Genomic DNA, 24,165 nt, shown 5'->3' on the forward strand with positions numbered 1-24,165 from the left:
GATGAAGCGTTTGTTTCACTTCTGTTTCAAGCTGCAGTCTATTTATATAAATATTTTGTGTAATATTTTTATGTTATAGTTTATTATAATTATGTTTTTCATATGAATACCAATGACAAAACCAACCGAAGTAAGCTGAATCTACTTATCACTGAAAAAGAGCAGGAATGGAGGGTTTTGTTGCAGCAACAAATGGAATCGTTAACAAAGGAATTGGCTGAGAAGGACGAGAAAGTGAATCTTGAAAAGCTGCGTTTTCGAAAATTAAAAGAGGATTTTGAATACAACTTGAATTTATTGGCAGAGCGTGACAAAGAACTGGCACGCTATGATGAACTTTTTCAGCAGTTAAAAGCGCGTGATTTGTTTCGTGAAGCGGAAGTTAGCGAGATGAAAATAAAAGTGGCGGATGCTGAGTCAAAGTATAAACAATTGGAGATGGAACATGTTGAAACACAGAAACATTATCAGTGGGTAAGTTTTTATCATAAATATCTGTGGTAATGCTTGCAATGCAAGGACAAATTCCTGAAATATTATTCATTAGCCAGTGGAGAAATCCTCGGAAATTTCATCATTGCTCGCAGCTGCAATCTTCGGCTTTCAGGCAGAAAGTGTATTTTAAATATATTAAAATCAAGACACAAAGTATTAATTATAAAAAAAAACTGTTTATTTCAGAGGTTAAAAGAATACCAGAATGAAATGAATAATTATATGTCAAAAAAAAATTCTGAAGTTGAAGTTGAAAGAAATGAATATCAGGACTTAAAGCGGAAACTTCAACAAGAACTCAGGTTGGTTCTCTCCTTCTGTTTCATTTCTGTGTGTTGGTTTCTTCAACCGAAATAATGTATGATGTACTTTCCCTTTTTTGTTTTTTAAAACAGAGAAGTCGAAGATAATAACAGTTATGAAAAGCAAATGGCGATGAATGAACTCAATGATAAATTCAAGCAGAGAGAGCAAGAATATCAACTCAATTTAGATAAAAAGGATACTGAAGTACATTCCTATCAACTTAAGGTAACTACCAAATTGTTAGCTGAATTAGACCGGCATAAAGGGATTTTGATAACTTTGCTTCAAAACTAAGTTGCAGGAACTGTGAGAATAAATTTGTTATTTTACTTACCTTATCACCTTACAAAAACTTTCTTTCTTATTGTTTCAGGTTAAAATGCTGTCCAAGGAACTTGAGATAGTTCAAGCAGCTAGTACACAAGCAGTTGAAAATCTTGACAGTAACAAAAAATCAGCCTTGACACTACAAAAGAAAATGAAAGAGATGGAGTGGGAATTAACCGATGTTAAAAATATGAAAGATATCGAAATTCAAGAACTAAGAGTACAACTCAAAGAATTCGAAAAGCAAGCGTGTATTAAAGAAGAGGAGTATAATCGCAAGTATGTTGCTGTTTTGTCTCTGACCATTTTTAATTTATCAATCTTTTGTTGTTATAATAATAACGTTTATCTTAATTCATGAAATGTTCACAGACATATATTTTTTGACCGAAGCCCTGCACGAAAATCGGTTGGAATATTTCTCTCCAAAAGATGCGTGAAAATGAGATTCAGCGAAACTTAAAAAAAATAAGTAATGAGATTTAGACGTTCAATTTTGATTTTTATCATTGTTGAAGCTTTTGAGCGTCAATCAGTTGTGCAATGTAATCCGTTTTTAAAAATATAAAATGATAAAAACTATTTAATTTTAAAAAGTGTGCAATGAATTGTGGTGTACAGCCTATAAAGAATACATAAAAATTAAATGTGCACTAAACCTTAATGTGAATATTAAATTTGCGAAAAGAAAAAGATGCGCAAGATTAAACCTGCACTGAAAGTTATTGAATCAAGGTTATGTTAAAAGTGTGGGCGAGATTTATGTTATGTAGGCAAGCTTTTCGAAATTGTAACAATAAAAGTACCTCAAGAAAAAATGAGCATGATAAGAAACATATGGATTTTACTTTGGGGCATAGGATTACAGACATAATTATATATCACTTTGTTTTATAAATTCGAAATAAGATTTAAAAATATTAGCCAGGGTTTGATTTGTAGGTGATATGATCCTAGTAATGTTAAGTTGCCAAAAGGCATGGTGCTTCATTTATATTTGTAATCATCGGATTTACAAAAGTCTTTCTTTTCTTCTTTGCAACTGATAGAAAAAGCAGTATTTTATGCTGCAGAAATCTATAGTCTAATCCCATCTGGATTTAGTCATAATTATTTTAAACTTGGAGATAATGTAGTTGAAAAAGAGGATGTAAAAAAAGTAGGGACTGCAATTTAACATTTTCATTTGACAGGGTGCCTGCATTTCTTTGAAAAAGTTCCTGACCTATCCACCACGAAAATCTTAAAAACCCTAAAATATGAATACTTCCGAAAATAGTTCTTTCTTGTTAATGAAACATTTCCTCATAGAAAATGTTGTATTTGCATTTTTATAAATAATTAACTTCCCATAAGTTTAAATGTTAAACATTGGTTTTTCTTGCTACGTGCCTACTTATTTTTTATGTGTCTGCATGCTTGAAACCTTGACGTATCACAAAAACATGTGGAAAATGGTGAAAAACCTTGAAAACCTTGAAATTGTTTAAAAAAATTACCAGACACCATATTAGAAAATAAGTATTTAACATGAAACGGTATACCATGGTGTCCTAGGCTATTCCCCTCGCAAAAAAAAGGAAGTTGTATACACCTAAATCTTATTGTTTTGTGCCATTGTTATCGTTGTTTTTATTTTTTTAAATGTACATATATTTTTTATTCCAGGATGCATGAATTTGAGCGACATTTGAATGAGCGAGAAAGTATCATGGAATCTTTGAAAATAGCCGCAAGTGAGTCTGAAAATAAATTACGTAAAGAAGTGGTACTGCTACAACAAAAGCTTGAAGAGAAAGATATAAGCCTCAAAAGATTACAGTGGAATACTACAGACCAATTAAAGACAAAAAATGATGAGGTTAACAGGTATAGAAACCTGTTCTTTTATATCATACATGTATTTTATGGTAGTTGCGTATTGATTGTGTCTTATTGAATTAGATCATGCATTTTTCTGATACGCTAGTATTTAAAAAACGTTTCACATTTCTGGCAATGGTCAAAATTAGTTACATCTTCTTTATTGATACCCGTATTTTTTTCAAAATGGCAGCCAAATTCGTACTCTGTTCGATGGATGCATAAAATAGTCGGATATGTCTGACGGTAAATATCTGATAACCAGAATATGTTCGAACCTGTGGATTTTTTCCATGGACTAAAAACTAGTGTACCATATAAAACAAAATGATGACAACTGCACAAATAAAAATTCAATTACCTACCGATTCAAACCTAGTGTTCTTGCCTTTGTTCTCACTTGAATTTCCAATTTTGCTGCTATTAATTGCTAGTTTATTAGGTGTTAAGCATGTTCTTTTATATTTAAATAAAACTTGCTCAGTCTTTAAGAAAAAATTTGGGGGCAAAATCTCAGTAAATAAGTATTTTTTTGTCTACCGAGATCTGAAGTGCATATGCTTGAGATCTTGGTAGGCAAGGAGTTCATTTCTCCATAATAAGAATTTTTTTGGCAACCATAATGAAGTATTCCACCAACAATAGATTTTCATTGGCTGAATTTTTTTCACCTTGGGGAGATGTTTTGTCACTTTAGGCACACGAACAGAAAGTAATTGTAATGGTGTTGAAACTTCTTCATTTTCAAGAAAATATTTTTTGGCTTAGTAAAGGTCATTATGGTTTTTTGGAGAACAGCTGAGAGTTAGAACGTAAAACTTGGTCAGTAGTTAGTTTCATCTTACCTCAAAAAAAATTGTAAAAAAAGAATCCGCTATGACGTCATCGCTTTCAGCAGATGAAAGGCGTTACATTTCTCAAATTTTGGTCTGGCCTGTTTCTTGCACCAATTAATAAATACTTTATACATTTCACCAAAGATTCAAGTTATATATAAAAATTTATAATGGCGTGTTATGAGATAAAGAATGAGATTTCTGATAGTTTACCCCCTGAAAAGTAGTAACATGGATTCATTAAATGACATTAGGTTTTGGCAGACAGCAATCGCATTGACTGTGGTTGTCAGATGTAGCTTTTTAACTTTTACGTATTTCCATTGTTTATTTTGCATTTATTTTGACGTTCCATAGATGTAAAGAAGCTGTTTCTGAATTGGAATTGAAACTGAAGCAAGAGCACGAATCAATCAGTAAAACAATTGTTGCCCGTGATTTAGAAGTTGAAACCTTACGTTCCTCTGAGGACCAGTTTCGTCGAGAAATAGCCAGGCTAAAGGGCGATGTTGATAGGTAAATATGGATGAACATGTGACAGTCATAAAATGCTAAACCAAAGTTATAAATTTCTTTGATTTTGTTTTTGATTTTCCATATATCTTTTTCTACAATGACTGTGTAAAAACTTATTATAACAAGTTTTTATTTTAGATATAAAAATGATTTGGCTGCTGGCATGGAACGTGAAAAACTTCTCGAGAGCGCAAAGACTCAGTTGGAGATGGATTGGAGAAAACGTTTTGAAAATAAAGAGAGTGAACTGTATCAAAGAAACGAAGATTTGATACGGAACTTAACAAACAGCAAAACAGAGGTATGTCTGTTGAAGTTATTTCTGTGTGATCTTATTAATCGTTTGCTTGATACTTCAATAATATATTCAATAGTCATATATTTTGTCTTTTCTCGTGTATTAATTGAGATTCTGTTGGCTATTCTGCAGTGAAAAATGACTCAACAGCTTCACAGTCTATTGCGCATTCTATATTATTTCAGACAGTGGCAAAACATTTTTTCATTTTAATGATTAGAACCTCGCTTTTTTATCATTCATACTACATAACATTGCGTTATAGAAACGTATCTAATACAGCTTACCGATTTTAAGCGATAGGTATTTAGTATAGAGATCATGCAGAAAACATTGTTTATAGTATCGAAAGCCTATCCCATGTGATATTTGTATTTACGCACAAAACTTTTGGTATATTGTCGACGTTCCCATAGTTTCCGTAATGCTGAAAATGTAAAGTCGTTGTTCTTGGTACACACTTGAAGTTGAAACACCCCCTAAGTGTTTTCATGCGGTGCAATTTTTTTTCCATTTTCATTTTTCATCATCATTCTCGACTTAACGTTCGTTTTCCATACTAGCATCAGTTAAGCGGGCATATTAATGACATTCCTCCCTTAATTGGGCAAGGGAGCAAAATTTTACAGTTTTTAGGAGAAAGTCCAGAAGTAGACCGAGAAAAACAAGACAGGCGGTAAAAAGGACAGACTGGGAATTTTAGTTTTAGAACTAAAAGATTATATCAAATTCTTTTTACTTTTTAAGAATTATGTTTTTTACTGTTAGGCGTTATCTCAAGTGAAACAAAAAGATGTTGAGCTGGCGCAGAGAGATCAGCTAATCAGATTGTTGCAAGCAGATAAAAATAAAGCTGTAAAGTTCTTCGAAAATAACAAAATAAATTACAAAGGCTTGTTTATGAATAGTCTAACAGACGAAGGTAAGACTTTTTTCAATTATTAACATTTAGCAAGTTCTTGAAGCTTATTGATGAGTAGTGTTACATGGAGTCAAGTAATTCCTGGCTTTCTACAAAACCATGCTAACTTTGTTATAATTATAAGGACATATTGTTTTAAAAAAAACGTTTAGAAGGCAATAGTTTGTCATTTTAGACTTTTTTGATTTAGATTCTACAGAAAGTGATATGCAAATGCAAAATAAACAACTAAAAGAAGTTATAAAAGAAATGAGGACGGAAATGGAAATGCTGACTCAGCAGATGAATAGTCGCACTTCTACTCCGGATCCACAAAGTAAATCAAAAAATACTGGTAAGAATGACTTTTTCATATTTTTCTGATAATCTCTGAACGAGAGTTGCTTTTACAAACTATTGATTTTTCTTCCTGTAAATTAGACAATAAGGTATTCTTAAAAAAAACCGAATCAAATCTAACTTTTGTGTAATGCGTTTTTTGTTTTTGTTTTGCAATTAGATTTTTCTTTTTCTCTTTTGAGCATGTTTTATGAATTTTTTTTCTTAGATTACACAAGAGATCTTGAAAACGAAATCCAACAACTAAAAACTTCAAATCGCGAGCTGCGTAATAAGTTAGAGGATGTTGCGAAGGAAACTAAGCCACCACATGGAAGGTCTACGCCAACTCTATCTGATCCTGGTGTGAAAAGCCATGTAAAGGAACTTAATGATACCATAGGTGAGCATATTTTGTTGTTGATTTCAATCGTAAAACTTTTCTAGATATTTTGACGAAGAGAAATATCTTACCATTGTTTCCTTGAAATGTCTAACAAACTTTATTCATAGCAAACATTACCTGAAGTCACTATGTTTTATTTCTTTCGCTTGTTTTGTTTGTTTTTGTTTTCGTTCTTTTGCACTTCCCCAATGTTAGTAACCACGGTTACCTGTCATAACATAAACAAGTCCTTCACCATGAAAGGACAAAAATTTAGTGTAGCCAGCATTTAGTTTTCAGCGTAGTTTTTATGTGCTTCAACTTGAATTTGCTGATTTAGGATCATTATAGTAAAACCACTCCTAGGGTCGGCTTAACCCAGCATTGTTTAAGTCGTTGGGCTGAAATAAAAGTTGCTCATTTATAGTAAGTTTAAGTCATGTTCGATGTTAACTGCTCCTAATTGCAAGGTAGCCAGCGATCTCGAAAGCCAGGGGATATGAAACCTGGATGAAAAACTTTTTTGCAAATCTTGAGAAATTTCGTATAAAACTGACTGTGATTTACGATTTTTTTGCTGTGTAGTTCTTTTCACCTTCATTCAGGGCATCTACGTAACGAAAAAGTTCAATTAACTGCGTTAGTTACTTCCAAGCAAGCGAACATCAAACACTTGATGGATAAGATGGTAACACTTGAACAAGACAAGTCGCAATTGGATGTTGTCATAGAAAGCTTAAAGTATGACCTGTCTTCAAAAACTAAAACGTACGATCAAAACGTTCAATCAATGAAACATAGAATATCCGAGTTGGAATTACAACTTCAACAAGCTAGATCAGAAGCCGGAATCTACTACAAAAATGTTGTCGAAAGAAACCTGGATGCTACTCAAGTCTCCAATAAGGTTAGCATTTAAAGTTAGCTCTGCAGCTTTTGTAACTTGTTTTGATGTTATTTTAAAAAATTTCAGAGAAACTGTTTTACGAAAAGCTGCTAGACACTGTTTGGGCTTGACTTTGTTAAGTCTATTAGAGGCTGTGAAGGCGATGCTTTTGTTATTCCAAAAAAGTTGGAAAATGTGCCTTTTTAATTTTAAAGTCTGTAGTTGTGTGATGTCTATACAACTACCCTAAGTGAGGTATTTTTAATATATGAAGTTGCTTTATTTCTAAAAATCAGATCAATATACGTAGGCACATACGTGTGATGTGAATAACATTGAAAACATGGATGGTAGTATAGCATGTGGATTTCAAACCTAAGATTTTGACAGCATGATAACATACTATATTTTGACTCCCCTGATCTCTTTGTTAAATATTTTGAATCTCCTGTATGTTAGATATTTCGCAGTTTTATCGTGGGATTTTGAGTTAAAACATTTACCTTAAATACAGTTTATCAGCGATAGAAGAACGTTTTCTTGAGCGTTTTTATCAAATATAATATATTTAAACTTTCACCTCAAAATTTATCCATTTTGTAATTTTGGTCTTTGGAAAATTCATATGTAATATACAATATTTGATCCAACGTAACATTTTTTGATATTTCACGTGTAAATATTGTTTTTTGATATCCTTTGGTTCGTAGTTTCTCACAATAAGCTGAGAAAGTCATTTAGAATGGCCTGGGCGTATTCCTACAATTTTATATATCTGCTTCTTTGTTCAATGCTCTCATAGGAACAGCGTTCATTTCTTTCTTTTCGAACCATTGTTTGAACGCAGTTTGTACTACCGCAGACACGTCCATATACGGTGGTTTTTCCTTCACTAATGGTTTAATATCCACGAACTCTTCTTTTTCTTCCATCTCTTCAACTTCCTCTTCTTCATCGACTACCACTGTTGGATCTTCTGGAAAAACCATACCAATAACTTTGGAGCCAATGAGATATTGTGGTTCTGTCAACTCAATGTCCTGTAAGACGAGGAAGAGTAAGAAATAAAAGTAACTTAAACTTTTAATTTAAATACTTTGCGCATTCAGAATAAAGCCTAATTTCCCTTCATTAAATTTCCTCCACCCATCAGTTGTTTAAGATCTGTGGTTTAAACATGCGCATCGCAAATTCTTCGCAAGCTGGAAATTGTTGGTGATCGCAAAAAAAGGTTAAAACTGTTTTCAAACCTGTAGATCGCGGGCTAGCTAACTTGATAGACCGACCAGATCAAGAGTTCTCGGTTTTTTTCATTCCACAATAAAAATTGATCGCCAAAGGAAATTCGACGAATGGAAATTAGGCGTAACACTGCTCTTAACAGGACTGTATACCTTTATAATTTCGTTCTAGTTAGGTAGTGTATTTTTATTAGCAATCAGAGCGCATGCGCCGATTATCAGGTTCACCGTCCTTAACATTATGAATTCCTATAAGAGCAGTAAGTAATTTTTTACCTCAGATTGTACCTCGCCTATGCTTTGCCAAATGAAGTCTTCATCGTCTTTTAACAACTCATAACAGTCGTTTGAAACAACAATTTTATCGTGAGGCGTGTAGTGAGTTAAAGCACGGACATAATCCATGGTTGTACCTAATATGTTGTACACGGGTATTTTATTACCAACCATCACTCCAGTTGCAGGTCCTAGTAAGTTAACCATCGTTAAAAAAACCAACTGAGTTATAGTAAGTTAACCATCGTTAAAAAAAACCAACTGAGTTACCGTTGTATATTATTTAGAAAATTGGGGAAATAGCCCAAAATATTGTAAACAGTTGTGAATAATTCAGAAACTACTGAGAGATTATATCGAAGTTTGATTTGATTTTTTTACTTTAAGGCAACAAATTGTTTAATATTTTTTCTTATTTTAACTTTTTTCAATAATTTATGTATGAGAAACTTTCTTACTTCTGTGCTGTTATTGGTCAGAAAAAAGGTGCTGTTATTAGTCTGAAAAAAGGGGGTATACTGATCACCTTGGTGTAGCTTATACGAATTGGTTTAGGAAAAGCATTCCTAAGGAAAATAAAAGCTTATTACCTGAATGCAAGGTGATTTTAAGTCGCAGAACTTCCTCACCAAGATGTCTCCATCTGAACCTCGGTCGTGCTTTTGCAATTTTTAGTGCAAGATTCGCCATTAGGTGCGGTGACGATCTTTCTTTGTAACATGGTATGTTTCCGCAAAATATGCATTCTTCCCTGTCTACGAGAGACTTAAATACATTTTTAACTGGTTCAGTGACTTGCTCAATCATTCTGTGGAAGTCATTCAAAACATCGATTATTTGTTGAGGTTTCAACCATTTCATGAGTGAGGAAAAGCCTTCAATTTTTACGATCATTATAGTTGCAGGATTGATGTTGTCCGGTTCAATCAGGTTACCTTCTAGTAGTTCCGTCACGATTGGTTTCGGAATACATCGGTATAGTAACTGATTTGATTTGATTTTTTCTTTTTTGTACATCTCGGTTCTTTCTTTCGCAGTCTTGTCGAGGTCCCTGCTGTATCGTTCCATCATCTCGATCATATTGTCCAAGATGTCAACACTCTCTCCTCGAATGGTTTTCATTTGCGGTTTAAGTTCCTTAAACAATGGACGGTCTTCAGGCCATTCTTCCCAGCACGTTTTCATTAAGTCTACCAACCTTGGATCAAGACCGGTTTGTAATGTGACGTGTGGTCGAAACGGGGGTATGCATCGTTTGTTGACGTAATGTATGATGTCACTAGGTCTCATATCGTCAAACGCAGCGTATGGGGGTTGGCGATTAATAATCTCTGATATTATTATTCCAAAACTGTACACGTCTCCTTGACGCGTCATTAGGTTATGTGGAAAGTTGATATTCTCTGGGGATGTCCATAGCAGATTTTCATATTTGAGCTGTTCATCGTTAGGTACTGGAACATCTTTTTGGTTCTTGATTTTCTTAAATTCTCTCATTCCATAGTCTGATATCTGCACAACCCATCTATGATTGATCAAGCAGTTTTTGGATGTCAAATGGCCGTGCAGTTTTAATGGACTGTCATGAATAGCTACCATGCCATTTAGGATATCAGATATGAAGGTATTCTTGAAAACCCAATCTAATTGTATATCTTCGTTGTTTAAGATGTCATATAAACTTCCTTTTTTGCACCATTCCTGTAAGATGCAAATAACAGGCGACTTGGATATCACCCCGATGTATTTGTTTATGTTTTCGTGGTTCAAGTCTCGCAGCACTTTCAAATCAGTCATAATTTCCCTGGTCATTAAAACAGCTTTCTTTGGCAATTTCTTTAGCATGGTTTTCTTTCCATTGTAATAAACGCGCATGCGTATATTTCCGCTGACCTCGTTTAGTGTGCCGTGTTTGTTGATAGCTTGCTCTTGTGATAACTTCCCCTGGAGAAGCGGATTGATCTTCACGTCTGCGAAACTTTTTATGCTTTCCTTGTTGTTTATATCGTTTTCGTATCGTTGCAATTTGATCAGCTTGTAGATGATAAAAAGAAGAAGAAGCGCCACGGGTGCAACAATCGCTACTATTATCCATGTCGAGTTATCACTTGGGCAAATGTTAGAAAATCCACATTGAGGCTCGTCTGCTGGAACGTTTTCGGATCCGCCAAGCCATACAATTTCCGCATTGGTCCAGGTGCCATGAAATAGGAGCTGTGTCCCGTTTCGTAATAAGTTGATTATCATTAGATCTGGATCACGTGTGCCCAATTCTTTAATATCGATTTTACCCGTTAAACCTGTCAATGAAGTGAAAGGTGATATAATTTTCATCACATTTTATATGATGAAATAAAAAGTGGCCAAATTTTTGCTAAGTAACTAATATTTTTTACCGATTAATTTTGCTAACTAAAGTCTTTCACCAACCGCCCATTTTTGGTGACTTAATTTTTTTGCCAGTTAGGTTTTTGAGCCAATTATCATTCTTCATTTTTTAATTCCATTAAGGACCAAAATGCCTCAACATTAAGAGAATACAAACATTAGATATTTTCAGTCGATATTTTGAGTTTGCTATAAAAAAGATTTTTTTTTTGAAATAGTGTTCGTTTAAAAATATCATTTTTCGTAAATTGGTAAAATGCAGTCGATAAAAAGTCACTAAATTTTGTGCAGGTCACAAATTTTATAACGATTAAAAATTTTTCCGACCTTTTTAGCCGGTACATTATGGGAAAGCAGTTTCTTGTAGTATTCAAATGTTTTTAATTTTGTACGGAAAACCTCTTCTTTACTTACCATCAAACGTTCCACTTTTTATGTATCTCTTAATAAGCGTTGTGTTGTAGACAACATCTCGATGTGCACGATAATTTGGTGTGTGAGTTGTAGAAGCTGTTTCATTTTTTGCATTTGTCGTCATGGATACGTTACTTGGCATTGTTGCATTGACCATGTTGGCACTCAAAACTGTCGTAGTGTTAGCAGAATTTGTTGTATTTATTGAACTCTGTGGGGAATTAACAGCCTCTGTAGTGTTCGCTGTAGGCGCGGTGGTGTTCCATGGATCTGTGGTGTTGATAGTGGCGATAGTACTTGGTGTTACTGGCACTGGCATGTGATCATCAAGCGCATCTTTCACGCTTTGTAGGTACACAAGCACTGCGTCGTAGAGGTAAGAAGCAGATTCATAAACGTGTTCCATATGCCCAATCTAGAAAGCACACAGGGTATAGCCAGTGACAGTATGAATCGGTGTACTCATAGTTTTTAGGAGGAATATTACTCGAGTTTTTTTTTTTGACGCATGCATATGTGAACTATCTAGCGAGACCGTCCATTTAAGAAGGAGTAGTGGAAGAAGGATTGTAAAACTATTTTCAAAAGGTAAATCATTGCTGGTAAAGCCTTTTTAGCCATATTTACTTCTGTGTGAGGTTGCATACCCAAGCACTTTAAAAACAATGCGAAAAAAGAAGGCAATAAAAATTGGTTTTATTAAGCCGAAATAAAAAGCTGAATATGTATCCTGCATGATAATTTGCCCACCTCTGTATAAGGATTGTACGTGTCGAATTCATCGAAGAAGGATTCATTCATTTTGTTCAGAAACGAGGTGTACTTTGTCGTGGGAACATCCTTTGGAGATCGTGCTTTAATATTAATAATTCCATTCAGTATTTCGGCTTCAGTCTGGCCTAAATTCTTTTCCTCCAGAACGAGTAAATCCAAGTCGATGGTAATGAACGCATATTGATGTGCGTCATAGAAACCTGCGGTGTATGCAGCAACGAGAATGTCTATGGTCGTCGTCTCCGAACATAGAAACAGAACAACTAAAAAGAGAATGCTGGACCTTAATGTTAGAAATTTTTGCGTCAAAAAAAATTTGCATTTTTTTCTTACAAAAATTCGGGAAATTATATTCTGCAAAATATCATGGTTATTTTATAATATACATATCCTGAAAATTTTTTTAAAAAAGTCCTTTACCGCGAAATTTCATTTAGCGAACATGTAAAAAAATGTTTAACCGCGATGAAAAAATTCGTTATAATCGTAAAATATTTAAAATTAGAAAGTGTCCGTGAAATCTTTCGAAATTTGTCAACCGAAAAAATTTATTTTAAGAGAATTAAAATTTTTTAGGGTTTTGTTATGACGAAATTTTATTTACGCGAAAAATTAATACTAAAATTAATAGTTAAACAAGATAAGATCAGGCCATGCTTACTTCGCGCTCTTTTTTTGACGTCGCTAAGAATTAGTTCTAAACTGTTGTAAGCTTCTACTGCGAATGTTACAACGTTCAGATCTTTTTTTCTTAATTCTGTTTCGACGCCGTTTTTTGCTGTGGACCATCCTGATACGGTCGAAAAAACGATACCTAGTCGTTGCCAATCGAATTTACGTGCCATTATGCTGTAAATGTTGGCTATTTGTGTACTATGTTCTCTCGCAAATGGTCTCGTTCTGATAAAATATGGAAAAGCTGCGCTTGAAGTAACCTCGATGCAATTGTGGGAGATAAGCAGTTTGTTTGAGTATGTAGTCCCTTGTATTGCCGCGTTGCAAGAGCCGCATCTTGGCCCAAAAACAGCCGACACATTGTAGGTGTATATCAAGTCGGACGTTTTGCCGGACGTAAGAATGGCATCACACATAGTTGTTTCAACTCTGTACGTGACCTTGACATCCGGGGGAGCGTTTTCTTCTGTCGCGAGTTGGACAGTCTTGTTGTATATATACTCTTCATACTTATCCTTGTTTGGTGATAGTATTCCTAAGGGAATATCACAGTGCGTGAGTGATAGAGTACAACACAGCAACACCAGAATATTTGTTTTCATTTTCGTGTGGTTTGCTTTTCGCTATGTCAATGTTTTTATTTTTTAAAGTACTTGTTCCATTTTTCACCTATTTCTTTCTGTCTTTCTATCTTCCTATCTACCTTCTTAATTTTTATGTCTCGTTTAACAAACTTGTTATCGATGTATCTTGTGTCACTATGGTGACGAGTAAAAAACTTTTCAAAGACGTAGAACAAATGCATTCACAGCAGTGGCATACAAGACATCGCTTTTGAACAGGCAAATTGAAACAGTTGTTCTTTCAACCAAAAATTAAACATTTATGACTTCGTATTTATATCCTTAATTAACTTTTTTTTTATGTTAATTGAAGTATGAATAAATAAAAAGATTAATTATTTGCACCAAGTCATCAATTTTGTGGGATGCTGCTCCTTGTCCCCTTAAATGGAGAGTTATCAAGACGTGTATTTTACTTAAATAAAGCCGTGTTTCCACTCCATATATTTTGCCTTGGAAAGGATCGGATTGAAAAATTAAATGCTTGATTAACTTAGTCGGCTATTTCTTTTTTTCATATTCTCTGATGTCTCTCGGAAAAAATTGGAAATAATTGAGTTCAATTCAACTTTAACTCGGAACGTAACGGAAAAGATAAGGGAATTTCTGAGTCGTGTTTAAAAAATGTCTTCTCGCATACGTAGAAATATCTCCGTTTCGACCCAATATTCCGACGCAACAAAATGTGTAAAGAGAAATTTGGGTTAAAAAAGTGAGCATATTATTTAGCTTTCAAATAAAGAGTAGTAATAGGGTTAATTCCTGCAAGACAGTGAGAGGGAGCTGGCTTAGGTATACAGGTTTAGTTGCTCGCATTTGAAAACAATGCTGGCAATTTAAAGAGTCGTTAAAAGTGTCTACTTTGTTTGTAATGACGCTATTGTGAAAATAAAAATAATCCCTGAAATAAAAGATTTTCTGTCAGTCAGCGTTCTTTTTGTAGATTATTTTAGAGAAACCATGTTTATTTGGTTTGAATGTAATGTGATGACTTTTTTATTTTTAGCTGTCACAACTAAAGCTTGATCAGTTGTCATGTAAAAATGTGTCATCTTTTACTCCATTACATATCAATGGTACGTATTACTTTTTCCCATAACTTTTTGAGGACGTGAGGGAAGACCTAACTCCTTAAATATTCATTTCTGACTTGTCTTTAAATTTGTGTTGCTACTTTTTTTTGGAAAAAAAGTAGATATTTCTAATTTGGCTAAAAATAACTTGCTTTGCGATAGAAAAACGTACTCTAACAGTACGCGGCGTTGCGCTATGTCGTATTCATGGAAAGTATTTATTCTTTAGATGACCCTGGCAAAGAAAAGGTTAAAGAAAAGTTAAAACTGGCAGTAAGTCGCATAAAAGAACTTACCAGGGAGAGATCACAGCTTATCAATGCTGGAAATAAACTTCGAGCTGAGCTGGTCAACATCAAAGGTGAGTTTTTTGTTCAGACTATTTTTAATTAAGGTCGCAAAATTGGGGGAAAATGGTCTTGTGACGTCAGTAACAATTAGCATGTTTCAAATGTACCAAATAACCTAAAAGTCCGGTGTGTAAACATTGGCAAATAAACTTTGACAAGTTCAAAAAATGCGAGTCTAAAATAGAAGCAACCAATGTAATCACTTGTGGCGGTAAAACTCGAAGTAAAGCCGTCCTGTTTCATTATATATTGTATGATTGTAGTAGTTGTTGTTTTTTACAGAATTATATAACTTCTTTTTACCCCGTTTCTAACATAAACAACTGGATGGACACCTCTTTAAAAGTGGACACTTATTTAAAAGTGGGCACCTCTTTAAAAGCGGGAACATTTAAAGAGGTTCCCTTTTATGGTTACTATGGAACTAATTTTCGCGCTTAATAAGTGTTACATAAAATTTATACATCGTCGTTACACTAGTACGTTTATAGAAAAGTGTATTGATTTTCCCTGTGTATCGTGGCGGAATAAATTTAAAAAATGATTTAAATGGTTTTCTTTAAATAATAATAATTTTGTAGTGTTTAGGAATGTGCGAATATATTGTCCATGTCGTAAGAATAAGCCTTAAATTGTGTGCTAGCTAGCGAAAGGTAGCATCATTCTGAAATGCCCACCACACCAGTATAGCTGCCAAGCATAGTATGGACATATGCAAAATGGAGAATACAACGTCCGCCGGACAACGGAACTATGCACTCCTCCTGATCTCATTTCTCCTCCGTTGATCGAGTATGGCATTAATTTAGATAGCAAAAATGAAGTAAAAGAATCTAATGGAGTCAATTTACCTTCACATTTGGATCGTGTTGAAAAGACGGAGTACGAAAAAACGACAACCAACCTGCAAACAGCAAAGAATGAAGTGAAAAACCCAGCAACTCGACATGTAATCTCGCCGGTATCTATCGACTTGCTTGTTCCGAAGGAAGGTAAGTTGGGCATATGCCTATACGAAATTGGTTAGAAATTGCTTCAAGGGAAACCTAGGTAGGGGATTTCGGAAATTTTGTCACAATTTAAAGGGAAATGATACACGTTTTCAGCCGTTCAATTTAAAAGAATAGGTTTGGCTTTTTTATTCCGTTTTCTGTACAGTGAAACTGGAACCAAGGGAAATATGGGGATTTTCTCCAAATTTTTACTTAAATTGTTTGTTCGCTTTACCAAATCTTGTATACTAGTTCCATGTTAGTATGGTGTTGCCTTCGTTTTTATTTTTACATTTGTTATTTCATAAGACGTAGATTTGAAGACATCTAGCTAATTGAAATGTCTTTAACTTATTTCAAATATTACTTCAATAATCAACACTTGTGATTTGTTGACTTTAAGAAAGGTTTATGTAACACCTGTTGTATTTGTTAGATAATACTGTGCGTAGCGAGGATACCATGGTATCGCTACAACACTCGTCATCGGATCATTCTTCTATAAAAGAAGTTTGGAAACTACTTGAAAACGAAGACACGATTTCGACTGCCGGCACTGTTGATGACGATGCAATAGCAGTTGTTGGTGTGAAAGCAGTACCGTTACCAAAGGAAAGCAAACCAAAACCTGTGCTCGCGACAAGAAGATTTCCACAAAAGAAAAACAAAACTAAAATACGAAATTACAACGTTAAAGATGATCGTAAATAGGTTTATTTTTTCGCTTTGCATTTACTTTTTTACCCGTTATATTTTCCACATTTTTTGTGACCTGTGCATTTAGTATGGTGTTTTTAAGCACTGAGGTGGAGAACATATTTATATAAATTAATGTTGTATATAAAATTATTGTAAATAAATAAATTATTTCGCGTGTAACAAACTTTTAAGTAAACTACGGGTATAACTATTTTAACTGTTTCATTCAATACTGAAACGAAAAATAAACTGACATTTTGCCTGAATACTTCTGTTGTATACAATATTCTTCTACCGCCCGAGGGTGGTTCGTCAACAGTCGGTTAGGGTGGGGATACGTAGGGGCTGGTGATGGCTAATTTGTATCGACGAAAGTAACAGTAGTGAAGCAGGTCCACCCACTCGCGTAGGTTGCTATTGATTTGGCATAATAACTTAATCTTTTTAAACAAAGAAGAAGTTGCTTGGCGGTCGCACCGGTGTGTCACCCTACTTGAAGACTTTACACGGCCGCCGGATCCCATTAGACAAAATTCTTCAATTCTCTAAAATGAAATACAGTTTGTCGAACGTTTGTGCTGATTAAATTAAATTAATCCGACCGTTTCACATAAAAATTATTCCATTTTTTAATTTACCCTTTTTTGTTGAGGTAACTGGCATTGATTAAAGTTTTTAACCTGAAAAAGAAGGAAAAAATTAAGGGATAAATGGTACCTTTTGTTTATAAGCATATCAAAATTTAAAAAAAAGACTCGTTTATGCTAAAATCATCTTTCATTTCCAGGCTTCTTATGGTATGCTTATTTGACAATGATTTTTTTATTCGAAATAAACAATAATAGTACATTTTGAGATCGCAATAAAGTTGAAAACACGTCGTTTACCTGTATATATTGAAATAAGCTTATAAAGTTATTTTCTCCTTTTTTATGCTCCTTTGGTTTTCTTGTATAACAACATGATTTACAGATACGTGTTTGCATCTGCGCCCTGCATACGTCCTGGCGAGGATAAACTAATTTTGCGTCATTCCGTCAAGGTCCGAACGGATATTCAACTTTGGATGTGTAAAGGCGTTTGTATTTTCGAGGTTTTTCCTACAGGGGGGATTCCTACATTGAAAATGATATTTTTGTATGTTTAAGAGGATAAAAAGTTCTTTATCAAGTCTTTTAATTTTTAAAAATCGTTTTTCGTTCTTGAGATATTTAGCTTCAAAATTTTCCATCTGACCTTTTGGCATCATCATTGATGATTTAATAAGGTAGTAAGCATAGTTTAATATCTTAACATTTGTAAAGTTTCGTAGCTTAAAAGTAATATCATCTTTAATAGAACGTAGAAATGTAACGTCAGCATTTTTCAAAAAATTACTTATGACATCATAAGTTCTCAGATTTTAGTTATTAACAATATAAACGACAAAAAAATTTTAAATTCTCAAAGCAAATCCATGTCCCTAATCCAATATCAGAGGTAATTGTATTTTTTATTCATGCATTTGTGGTTTGAAAATTTTCAAAAGAGCATTTGCTGACAAATTTAGTTCAATTATGCGTCATGGCTAACACTGGTCCTGAGGGATACAGTATCCTTTGTTTTAATAAAATCAAAGTTCTTTTTTAAAAAATCATAAACTTTAAATCAATTGTGGAAATATATTAAAAATAAAGTTCGTTTGTTTATACTTAGATTTTTCAGTAGTTATTTTTTGATGCGAAAAATATGGAATCTACCGTTGGTTTTTTTCAAACCAGCGCTTATGCCGACAAGCAAATGACGCGGGAACAGTTCGCGGAGCTTGTCAAATGCAAGTACATACGACTGCCCCCGCATTTGCAAAGAAACGAAGAGAAACTCGACATTTCTTTTTTAAAAGACGTACACATTAAAGACAAAACAAATCACTCCGAAGAAAATCATGAAGAAGAAGTGAAAGAAATTTTTAAAAAATTATGGACGAAGAAAAGCGAGGACGAAGAATCCGCGGAAAATATCAACATCAATCCAGAGAATGAGATTTTAACGTTGGATACTCACACGAACAGCGAAGAATCACAACCTCTTATAACTGAAGTAGGAATGTCGAAAAAGCGGGAAAGTTTACAGCAGAATGAACCAACCATAAACGAAAAGCACGCCGACACAAACTCACAAGAGTTGACCGTCTATGAGACACAAAGCAATAAACCAAAAGTTGTCATAGAAAAACGAACTAAAAAGGACTCGATAAGCAACAGTCTCAATAGCCGCAAACAACAACAAAACCTCCACGCTAATGTAATTCAGAGTCCTTCTTTAAGAAGAGCGGATCCAGATTCAACAACGGTGCAATTGCACCCTACAATTCGCCAAAGACGCCATACAACGTCGGAAGTACCCCGAGCAAGGTACAGAAAAGTAGAGCGAGAAATTAGCATAGCAGCAATGAATGCTAAAGTTGATTTGAAAGCAGTTGTTCAAGATATCAAGGCAAAACGTGACACCAAACCTAAACAAGCTGAAAACATTCCAAGAAATAACAGAGTGGCTAGTAATTGGAATCGAGTATTAAATTTGATTCGGGATGGCTGGTTTAAATCAAGTAATACGAGAGAAAATAAAGAGGTGTTGGAGAAAATCAAGGGTAAAAGAGGCTTTGGTGAACGACGACTTCCTCTTATTGAAGAATCACCTAAAATGAAGAGATCGCAGAGAAATAGTCCTAATCCCAAACTACAAACTTATAACAAAGGTGGAGTGTCATCATCTCGTTTCAGCACTCCTTCACTGGTGCCAGCCAGACGTCGTGATTCAAGTCAAAATAACAACACTGCAGCTAGAAACTTAGGAAATCAACATCAACAACTTCCACCTCTTGAACAGAAATACAGGAAACAAAAAATATCACTGCCCTGACCACAAATGTATTTGAATGGCCTGTAGTTGTTCTAAAAACATTAAGCTGTTTGTTTCTAAAAGATGAAGAGTCGTCTCACCTTTCCTCGCATATTAGACGATTAAATTTTATGAAGTAGATCGGGCGCACAGCTCATTTTAAATTTTCGCGCATATCTGATTTTCGCGCAAAGTGCTTCTCGGAAACTTAGATGCGCGAAAATAATAATTTTTCGTATATTTGGCGGGAAGAAAATTTGATGCACACGGAATAACCTTAAAGGATACAATTTTAGCAGATCTCGCTGAAGAAGAAAAAAAGTCATATATATGTTTTGAACATCTTTTCCATATTACCTGAATAGGGAATTTCCTATGCAAATCCTTTCTTTCTATGTTTTAACTCCAAAGTTGAAAACTATTCTTTTATTTTCAACAATTGTTCATCAATCATCAAATTAGAAAAAAATTATAAGCGCCCAGGACGCTTGTTCGGATCATTACGGTATCTTATGACAACAGAGATTCTACCTTTCTGGTTTAAACAACAAGGGTAAATAGAAAAATATATTTTAAAACTGAATTGGAAAGGATAAATTTCTTCTATACAAAACCAGTATGTTACACACTAAAGAGAAGGCTGAAGTAGAGACAGGTTGATTTGGTTTACTTGTCCCCATTCTCTTCTTCTTCACTGATTTCAAAACCTAAACAAAAAAGATATCAGAACTCGATTACGCTGTATAATATTTATAAGAAAACTTGTCCAATCATCGCATCAAAAAAAAATTTTTCTGGAGTTAATAATTGCACTAACTTGGAACTAACTTCTGTGGATTCACGAGTTTCATATAATCTCGCGGAAATAAACTTTTGCGGTTTCCGTTTTTAACAATAAAAATCAAAATTTGATGTGAAGTTATTGGAATATATTTATTAAAACGTTACGACACGCTTTGTATTTATGAAAAATATAGAAAATAACACAACAGTATTATGAAATTTTCAATTTATCCAATAATTAAGGTCCCAAGGGGGTTAATGGAAGGAGGGATTGAGCGTTTAATTCTATTGCGTCGAAGTTTCTTTTTTAAGAAGGAACATTTTACGAAGCTAAAAAACAAAGCATTCGTTCGTTCCTTATTAAATCGCGTAATAACAGAGCCAATTGTCTTAAACAAACCATTAAAAAACACAGAACACTGGTGAAAAGCTCTTTAGCTGAGACAGTCGATTCATGTTAAAAAAACATTGCAGTTTTAAAGTGAAAATATATTGATTTGTTTAAACGAGAGAGAGAAAGGTTTTTTACCCGGGAGTAAAATTCCAAACATTAACGGTTGATTAAGCATGTTTTACGGAACGAGGTTACCGCTAAAGTTTTTTAACCACTAATTTTTTTTCTCTAAAGTATTAATTTTTGCGCAATAGTAAAATGAACGTATTTCACAAATATTAAATTTTGCGCAAGTTCAAATTTCCACACAAATAACAAGGAAAAAATATGAAAATTTAGGGATTGGGGCATTACGGAAAACGCTGTGATTACGTTTTGGACTCCATTCCGTAATAAATCAAGATTTCCAATTAACGAATCGTTTAAAAATGGAGACCCGATCGTTAAAACTTAAAATAGAAAAAAGATACGGTACAATTTAAAACCAAAAGGATATTAATTAACTTTTAAAAACTAAAGCATAAAAACTGTATACCTAAAGGCATAATTATATCTTGATTAGAGAAGACTTCCACGTCTACAAAAATGCTGAAAACTCTCTTTTGAGGATGACGAAACTGCAGCGTTTAATTTGAATTTGTTCAACAGAAAAGAAAAAACTAGACATCCAGTCAATTTGTCATGATGAATAGCAACAAAACAGCAATGACAGAAACAAAACAACAACTCATACTTTCATTATCTACGTCAGAGATGACAGTTTGTTCTTGTTTCCTTCTTACCATTGCTTGGTAAGCCAATAGTGATTCTCTCGGATAAAACGTTGAGAGAGGATTAGCTTTCCTTGCTTCCTGTAACAAATCTTCATAATTTTCTTCAAACAAGTGCAACTTATAACCAATCGCAAAACCAAGTAAGGTAGTTATAACATGTACTTGAGGTTCTGAAATATAAAAATATTTATGTGAATACTTCAAAGGTATTAAACAGGCGTCAGAAAGATATGAAACACACAAAACTAACTTACTTCTTAAAAAATGAAAGCCACGTATTTTATTTGCATACAAGGCAGAAAACGTTCCACCAAATGTGAACCAGAGAATGGTTTTAATTGTCATTATTCCTAAAAATGAGCAGTAATAAATTGAAATACATCCATGTAGTTTTAGTCTAAAAATCATTGACGGATTTGATCATCCCAATTAGCACAGAGGGTTTGAAATGTTATCCGTAACTGTAGCCATCCAAAAAGTTGGAGCCTCATCACCTATAGGGGAACTGGTGTTAAGACCACCAACATTAAATGTACTTAGCTCTGCTAGAACATAACATTGTCCTAAAATAAGCTAAATTTGACTAAATGAAACTCATGAAAACCAAAAATACGACGCATCCCTCAGAGAGAATATGCTTGATAGTTTTCTCACATGTTCTGCTTGATTCGTAACCTGCAAAATTTAATGTTCTGACCAAAATATTTGGGTGGGAAGTTCAGATTCCTTAATAGAGTGTGATGATGTCTCATCCCAAAAATGACTTGAAATATTAATTTGTTTGAACACTGCACACTGCACTTTTATTTTAGACCAAATAACTTGGAAATAAGTGGAAAGAACTGACCTCATCTCCTGCGTGGGTAAGTAGGTACCCCCTGGGACCAAAATAAGATTAATTTCCAAAGCTGAGTCAATCCATTCATTTCAGAACAGATGGGGCTTAAACGTTTTTGATGACGTCAGCAAAACTTTCAAACCCTTATATCTCCTAACTGTTTTCGTCAAAAACACAGTTTACAAGACTGTAAAAATTCAAAATCTTGGTACACGCCTTTTTGTAAACTTGTAGGTTGGATAGGTGCAAAAACCTGTTCCTCAGATTTTCGTGCTGAAAACTTCAAAGGCACAAACGTGTACGCCATTCATGGACCTCACCATGCACCTTGATATCAGTTGTATTAATTTTTGTTTTTAATAAAACAAATATAAAAATCTATGTATTAAGTTCTGAATAAAGGATCATCACTTGGTAAACGTCCTCATTAGTAAAACACACAACATAATTAATTCTTGAAAATTTGCGTATGTGAACCTGCAAAATGCAAGATCAAACGATGTTGTCAGGGCTATGAAAAAAAGGAAAGGGTTAGAGGGTTAATTTAAAGACAAGGGCAATCAGCAATCTAAGACTCTATTTTGAATGTTCCCCCTCTTACACTTCAAGAAGTGATTCCAGTGACCCTAATTTAAAAAAGTTCAAACTCCTCCTTATCCTGTTCTGTATTGGCTATAAGTAGGCCTTATCACGTATACAGAAGCTTTGGTTTTCTTTTTTTGTATTATTATGCATTACTTTTAGTTGAGTTAAGTTCTGTATATTATCTTTAGAGTACATATGATCTCTTTAGTTTATTTATTTATATTTGGTTCTATAGTACTTGTATTATTTGCTTTGGCATCTATAGTTTGTCTGTATGTTGGAAACCCAATGTCAGAAAAACCCAACAACAGCAGTTTCTGTTGTTAAATTCACAGATACTGTAAAACTGCAAAATCTATTTTTTATTTATAATTTATTTTACAACAATCTACCTGTTTCTCTGATTGGTACCTATTCAATTGACTTCTCTCACTCTCATAATACTCGTGCTAGCAGCCTAGGCCTTATAAATTTGCATGCTGTTCGTACTTGTGCATTTGGTTTGAAATCCATTAGGCATCAATTGTCCTATCATGGTCTAGTTGTCAGAATGCTTTACCTGAAATAAGACTTTTAGATCTTTTAGATCTCTCCATGCATCACTTTAAATTTCTAATAAAGCATATATTCTTGTCTAATTATGTTTAATTTATATATACCTAAAACTACTATTGTTCACAATCACTTTCACACCACTTTTGTTCTTGGGATTTACAATTGCAATATTTTTAAATTTTTTTTGCTTGTCTGTTTTGTTTCGTAGTGTTGTCTGTGTAAGTTATGTCTTTTGTATTGTCCACGGTGACTGTCATACTTCGAGTTCTGCTAACTTTGCAAGTTTTGGGGTTTACTAGGGCATAATTTTCAACTGAAATATATGTTTATTTCATTCATTCATTCATTCAATCATTCTACAATTTTATTTTGCATTTAGTGGTTTTCCTTGAGTGCATGCAAGAAGTCATGTTAAAGATGAACTAAACAGACTGGATAATTAAAAATATTCACTATCTTTCATAAAACAACAGTCAGGGAAAATGGCTAAGTGTGTATGTAATGTAATTGTGTGTATGTAATGTGATTCTGTAATTAGGTGATTCTCAAAATTAAGACCAAGATGGAAGAATGCGTTTTTGCTGCCTTATTTAGGGTGAATCAACTTTTAGACAACTAAGCTTAACTTCTTTAGATCAAAACTAAAAGCCAGGATCTGTAATAACACAATTTGGAAAAAACAACAGAGTTATTAGTTGTT

The 24,165-nt window shown here is 33.9% G+C and overlaps 4 protein-coding genes across 5 annotated transcripts; 1 reads left to right on the forward strand and 3 right to left on the reverse strand.

Annotated features, from left to right (window-relative positions):
* The first annotated feature begins 56 nt into the window (after positions 1–56).
* On the forward strand, positions 57–16,923 carry LOC130655004 (coiled-coil domain-containing protein 57-like). The gene is made up of 15 exons (XM_057457707.1): positions 57–474; positions 682–797; positions 891–1,026; positions 1,175–1,407; positions 2,797–2,997; positions 4,185–4,343; positions 4,482–4,644; positions 5,410–5,563; positions 5,754–5,897; positions 6,111–6,284; positions 6,872–7,173; positions 14,550–14,619; positions 14,846–14,977; positions 15,776–15,958; positions 16,395–16,923. The coding sequence occupies exons 1-15, from the start codon at positions 103–105 to the stop codon at positions 16,667–16,669; spliced, it is 2,814 nt and encodes a 937-aa protein (XP_057313690.1). The 5' UTR covers positions 57–102; the 3' UTR covers positions 16,670–16,923.
* Positions 7,748–13,699, reverse strand: LOC130655003 (atrial natriuretic peptide receptor 1-like). 2 transcript variants are annotated; one of them, XM_057457706.1, is made up of 6 exons: positions 12,907–13,699; positions 12,222–12,508; positions 11,472–11,886; positions 9,260–10,969; positions 8,670–8,806; positions 7,748–8,192 (listed from the first exon to the last, which is right to left on the reverse strand). In XM_057457706.1, the coding sequence occupies exons 1-6, from the start codon at positions 13,520–13,522 to the stop codon at positions 7,920–7,922; spliced, it is 3,438 nt and encodes a 1,145-aa protein (XP_057313689.1). In that variant the 5' UTR covers positions 13,523–13,699; the 3' UTR covers positions 7,748–7,919. The 2 variants fall into 2 exon arrangements, with proteins under 2 accessions (XP_057313689.1, XP_057313688.1); XM_057457705.1 differs by having other exon boundaries at positions 8,670–8,860; positions 12,907–13,697.
* On the reverse strand, positions 16,650–18,516 carry LOC130655017 (uncharacterized). The gene is made up of 3 exons (XM_057457719.1): positions 17,545–18,516; positions 17,296–17,337; positions 16,650–17,202 (listed from the first exon to the last, which is right to left on the reverse strand). The coding sequence occupies exons 1-3, from the start codon at positions 17,641–17,643 to the stop codon at positions 16,981–16,983; spliced, it is 363 nt and encodes a 120-aa protein (XP_057313702.1). The 5' UTR covers positions 17,644–18,516; the 3' UTR covers positions 16,650–16,980.
* Positions 18,517–20,120: 1,604 nt separating this feature from the next.
* LOC130655016 (uncharacterized) lies at positions 20,121–21,889 on the reverse strand. The gene is made up of 3 exons (XM_057457718.1): positions 21,742–21,889; positions 21,448–21,657; positions 20,121–20,244 (listed from the first exon to the last, which is right to left on the reverse strand). Exons 1-3 carry the CDS (start codon positions 21,830–21,832, stop codon positions 20,204–20,206), a joined length of 342 nt encoding a protein of 113 aa, XP_057313701.1. The 5' UTR covers positions 21,833–21,889; the 3' UTR covers positions 20,121–20,203.
* Positions 21,890–24,165: the final 2,276 nt, after the last annotated feature.

This window comes from Hydractinia symbiolongicarpus, chromosome 8 (genome assembly GCF_029227915.1).
Source record: "Hydractinia symbiolongicarpus strain clone_291-10 chromosome 8, HSymV2.1, whole genome shotgun sequence".
Taxonomy (NCBI): Eukaryota; Metazoa; Cnidaria; class Hydrozoa; order Anthoathecata; family Hydractiniidae; genus Hydractinia; species Hydractinia symbiolongicarpus.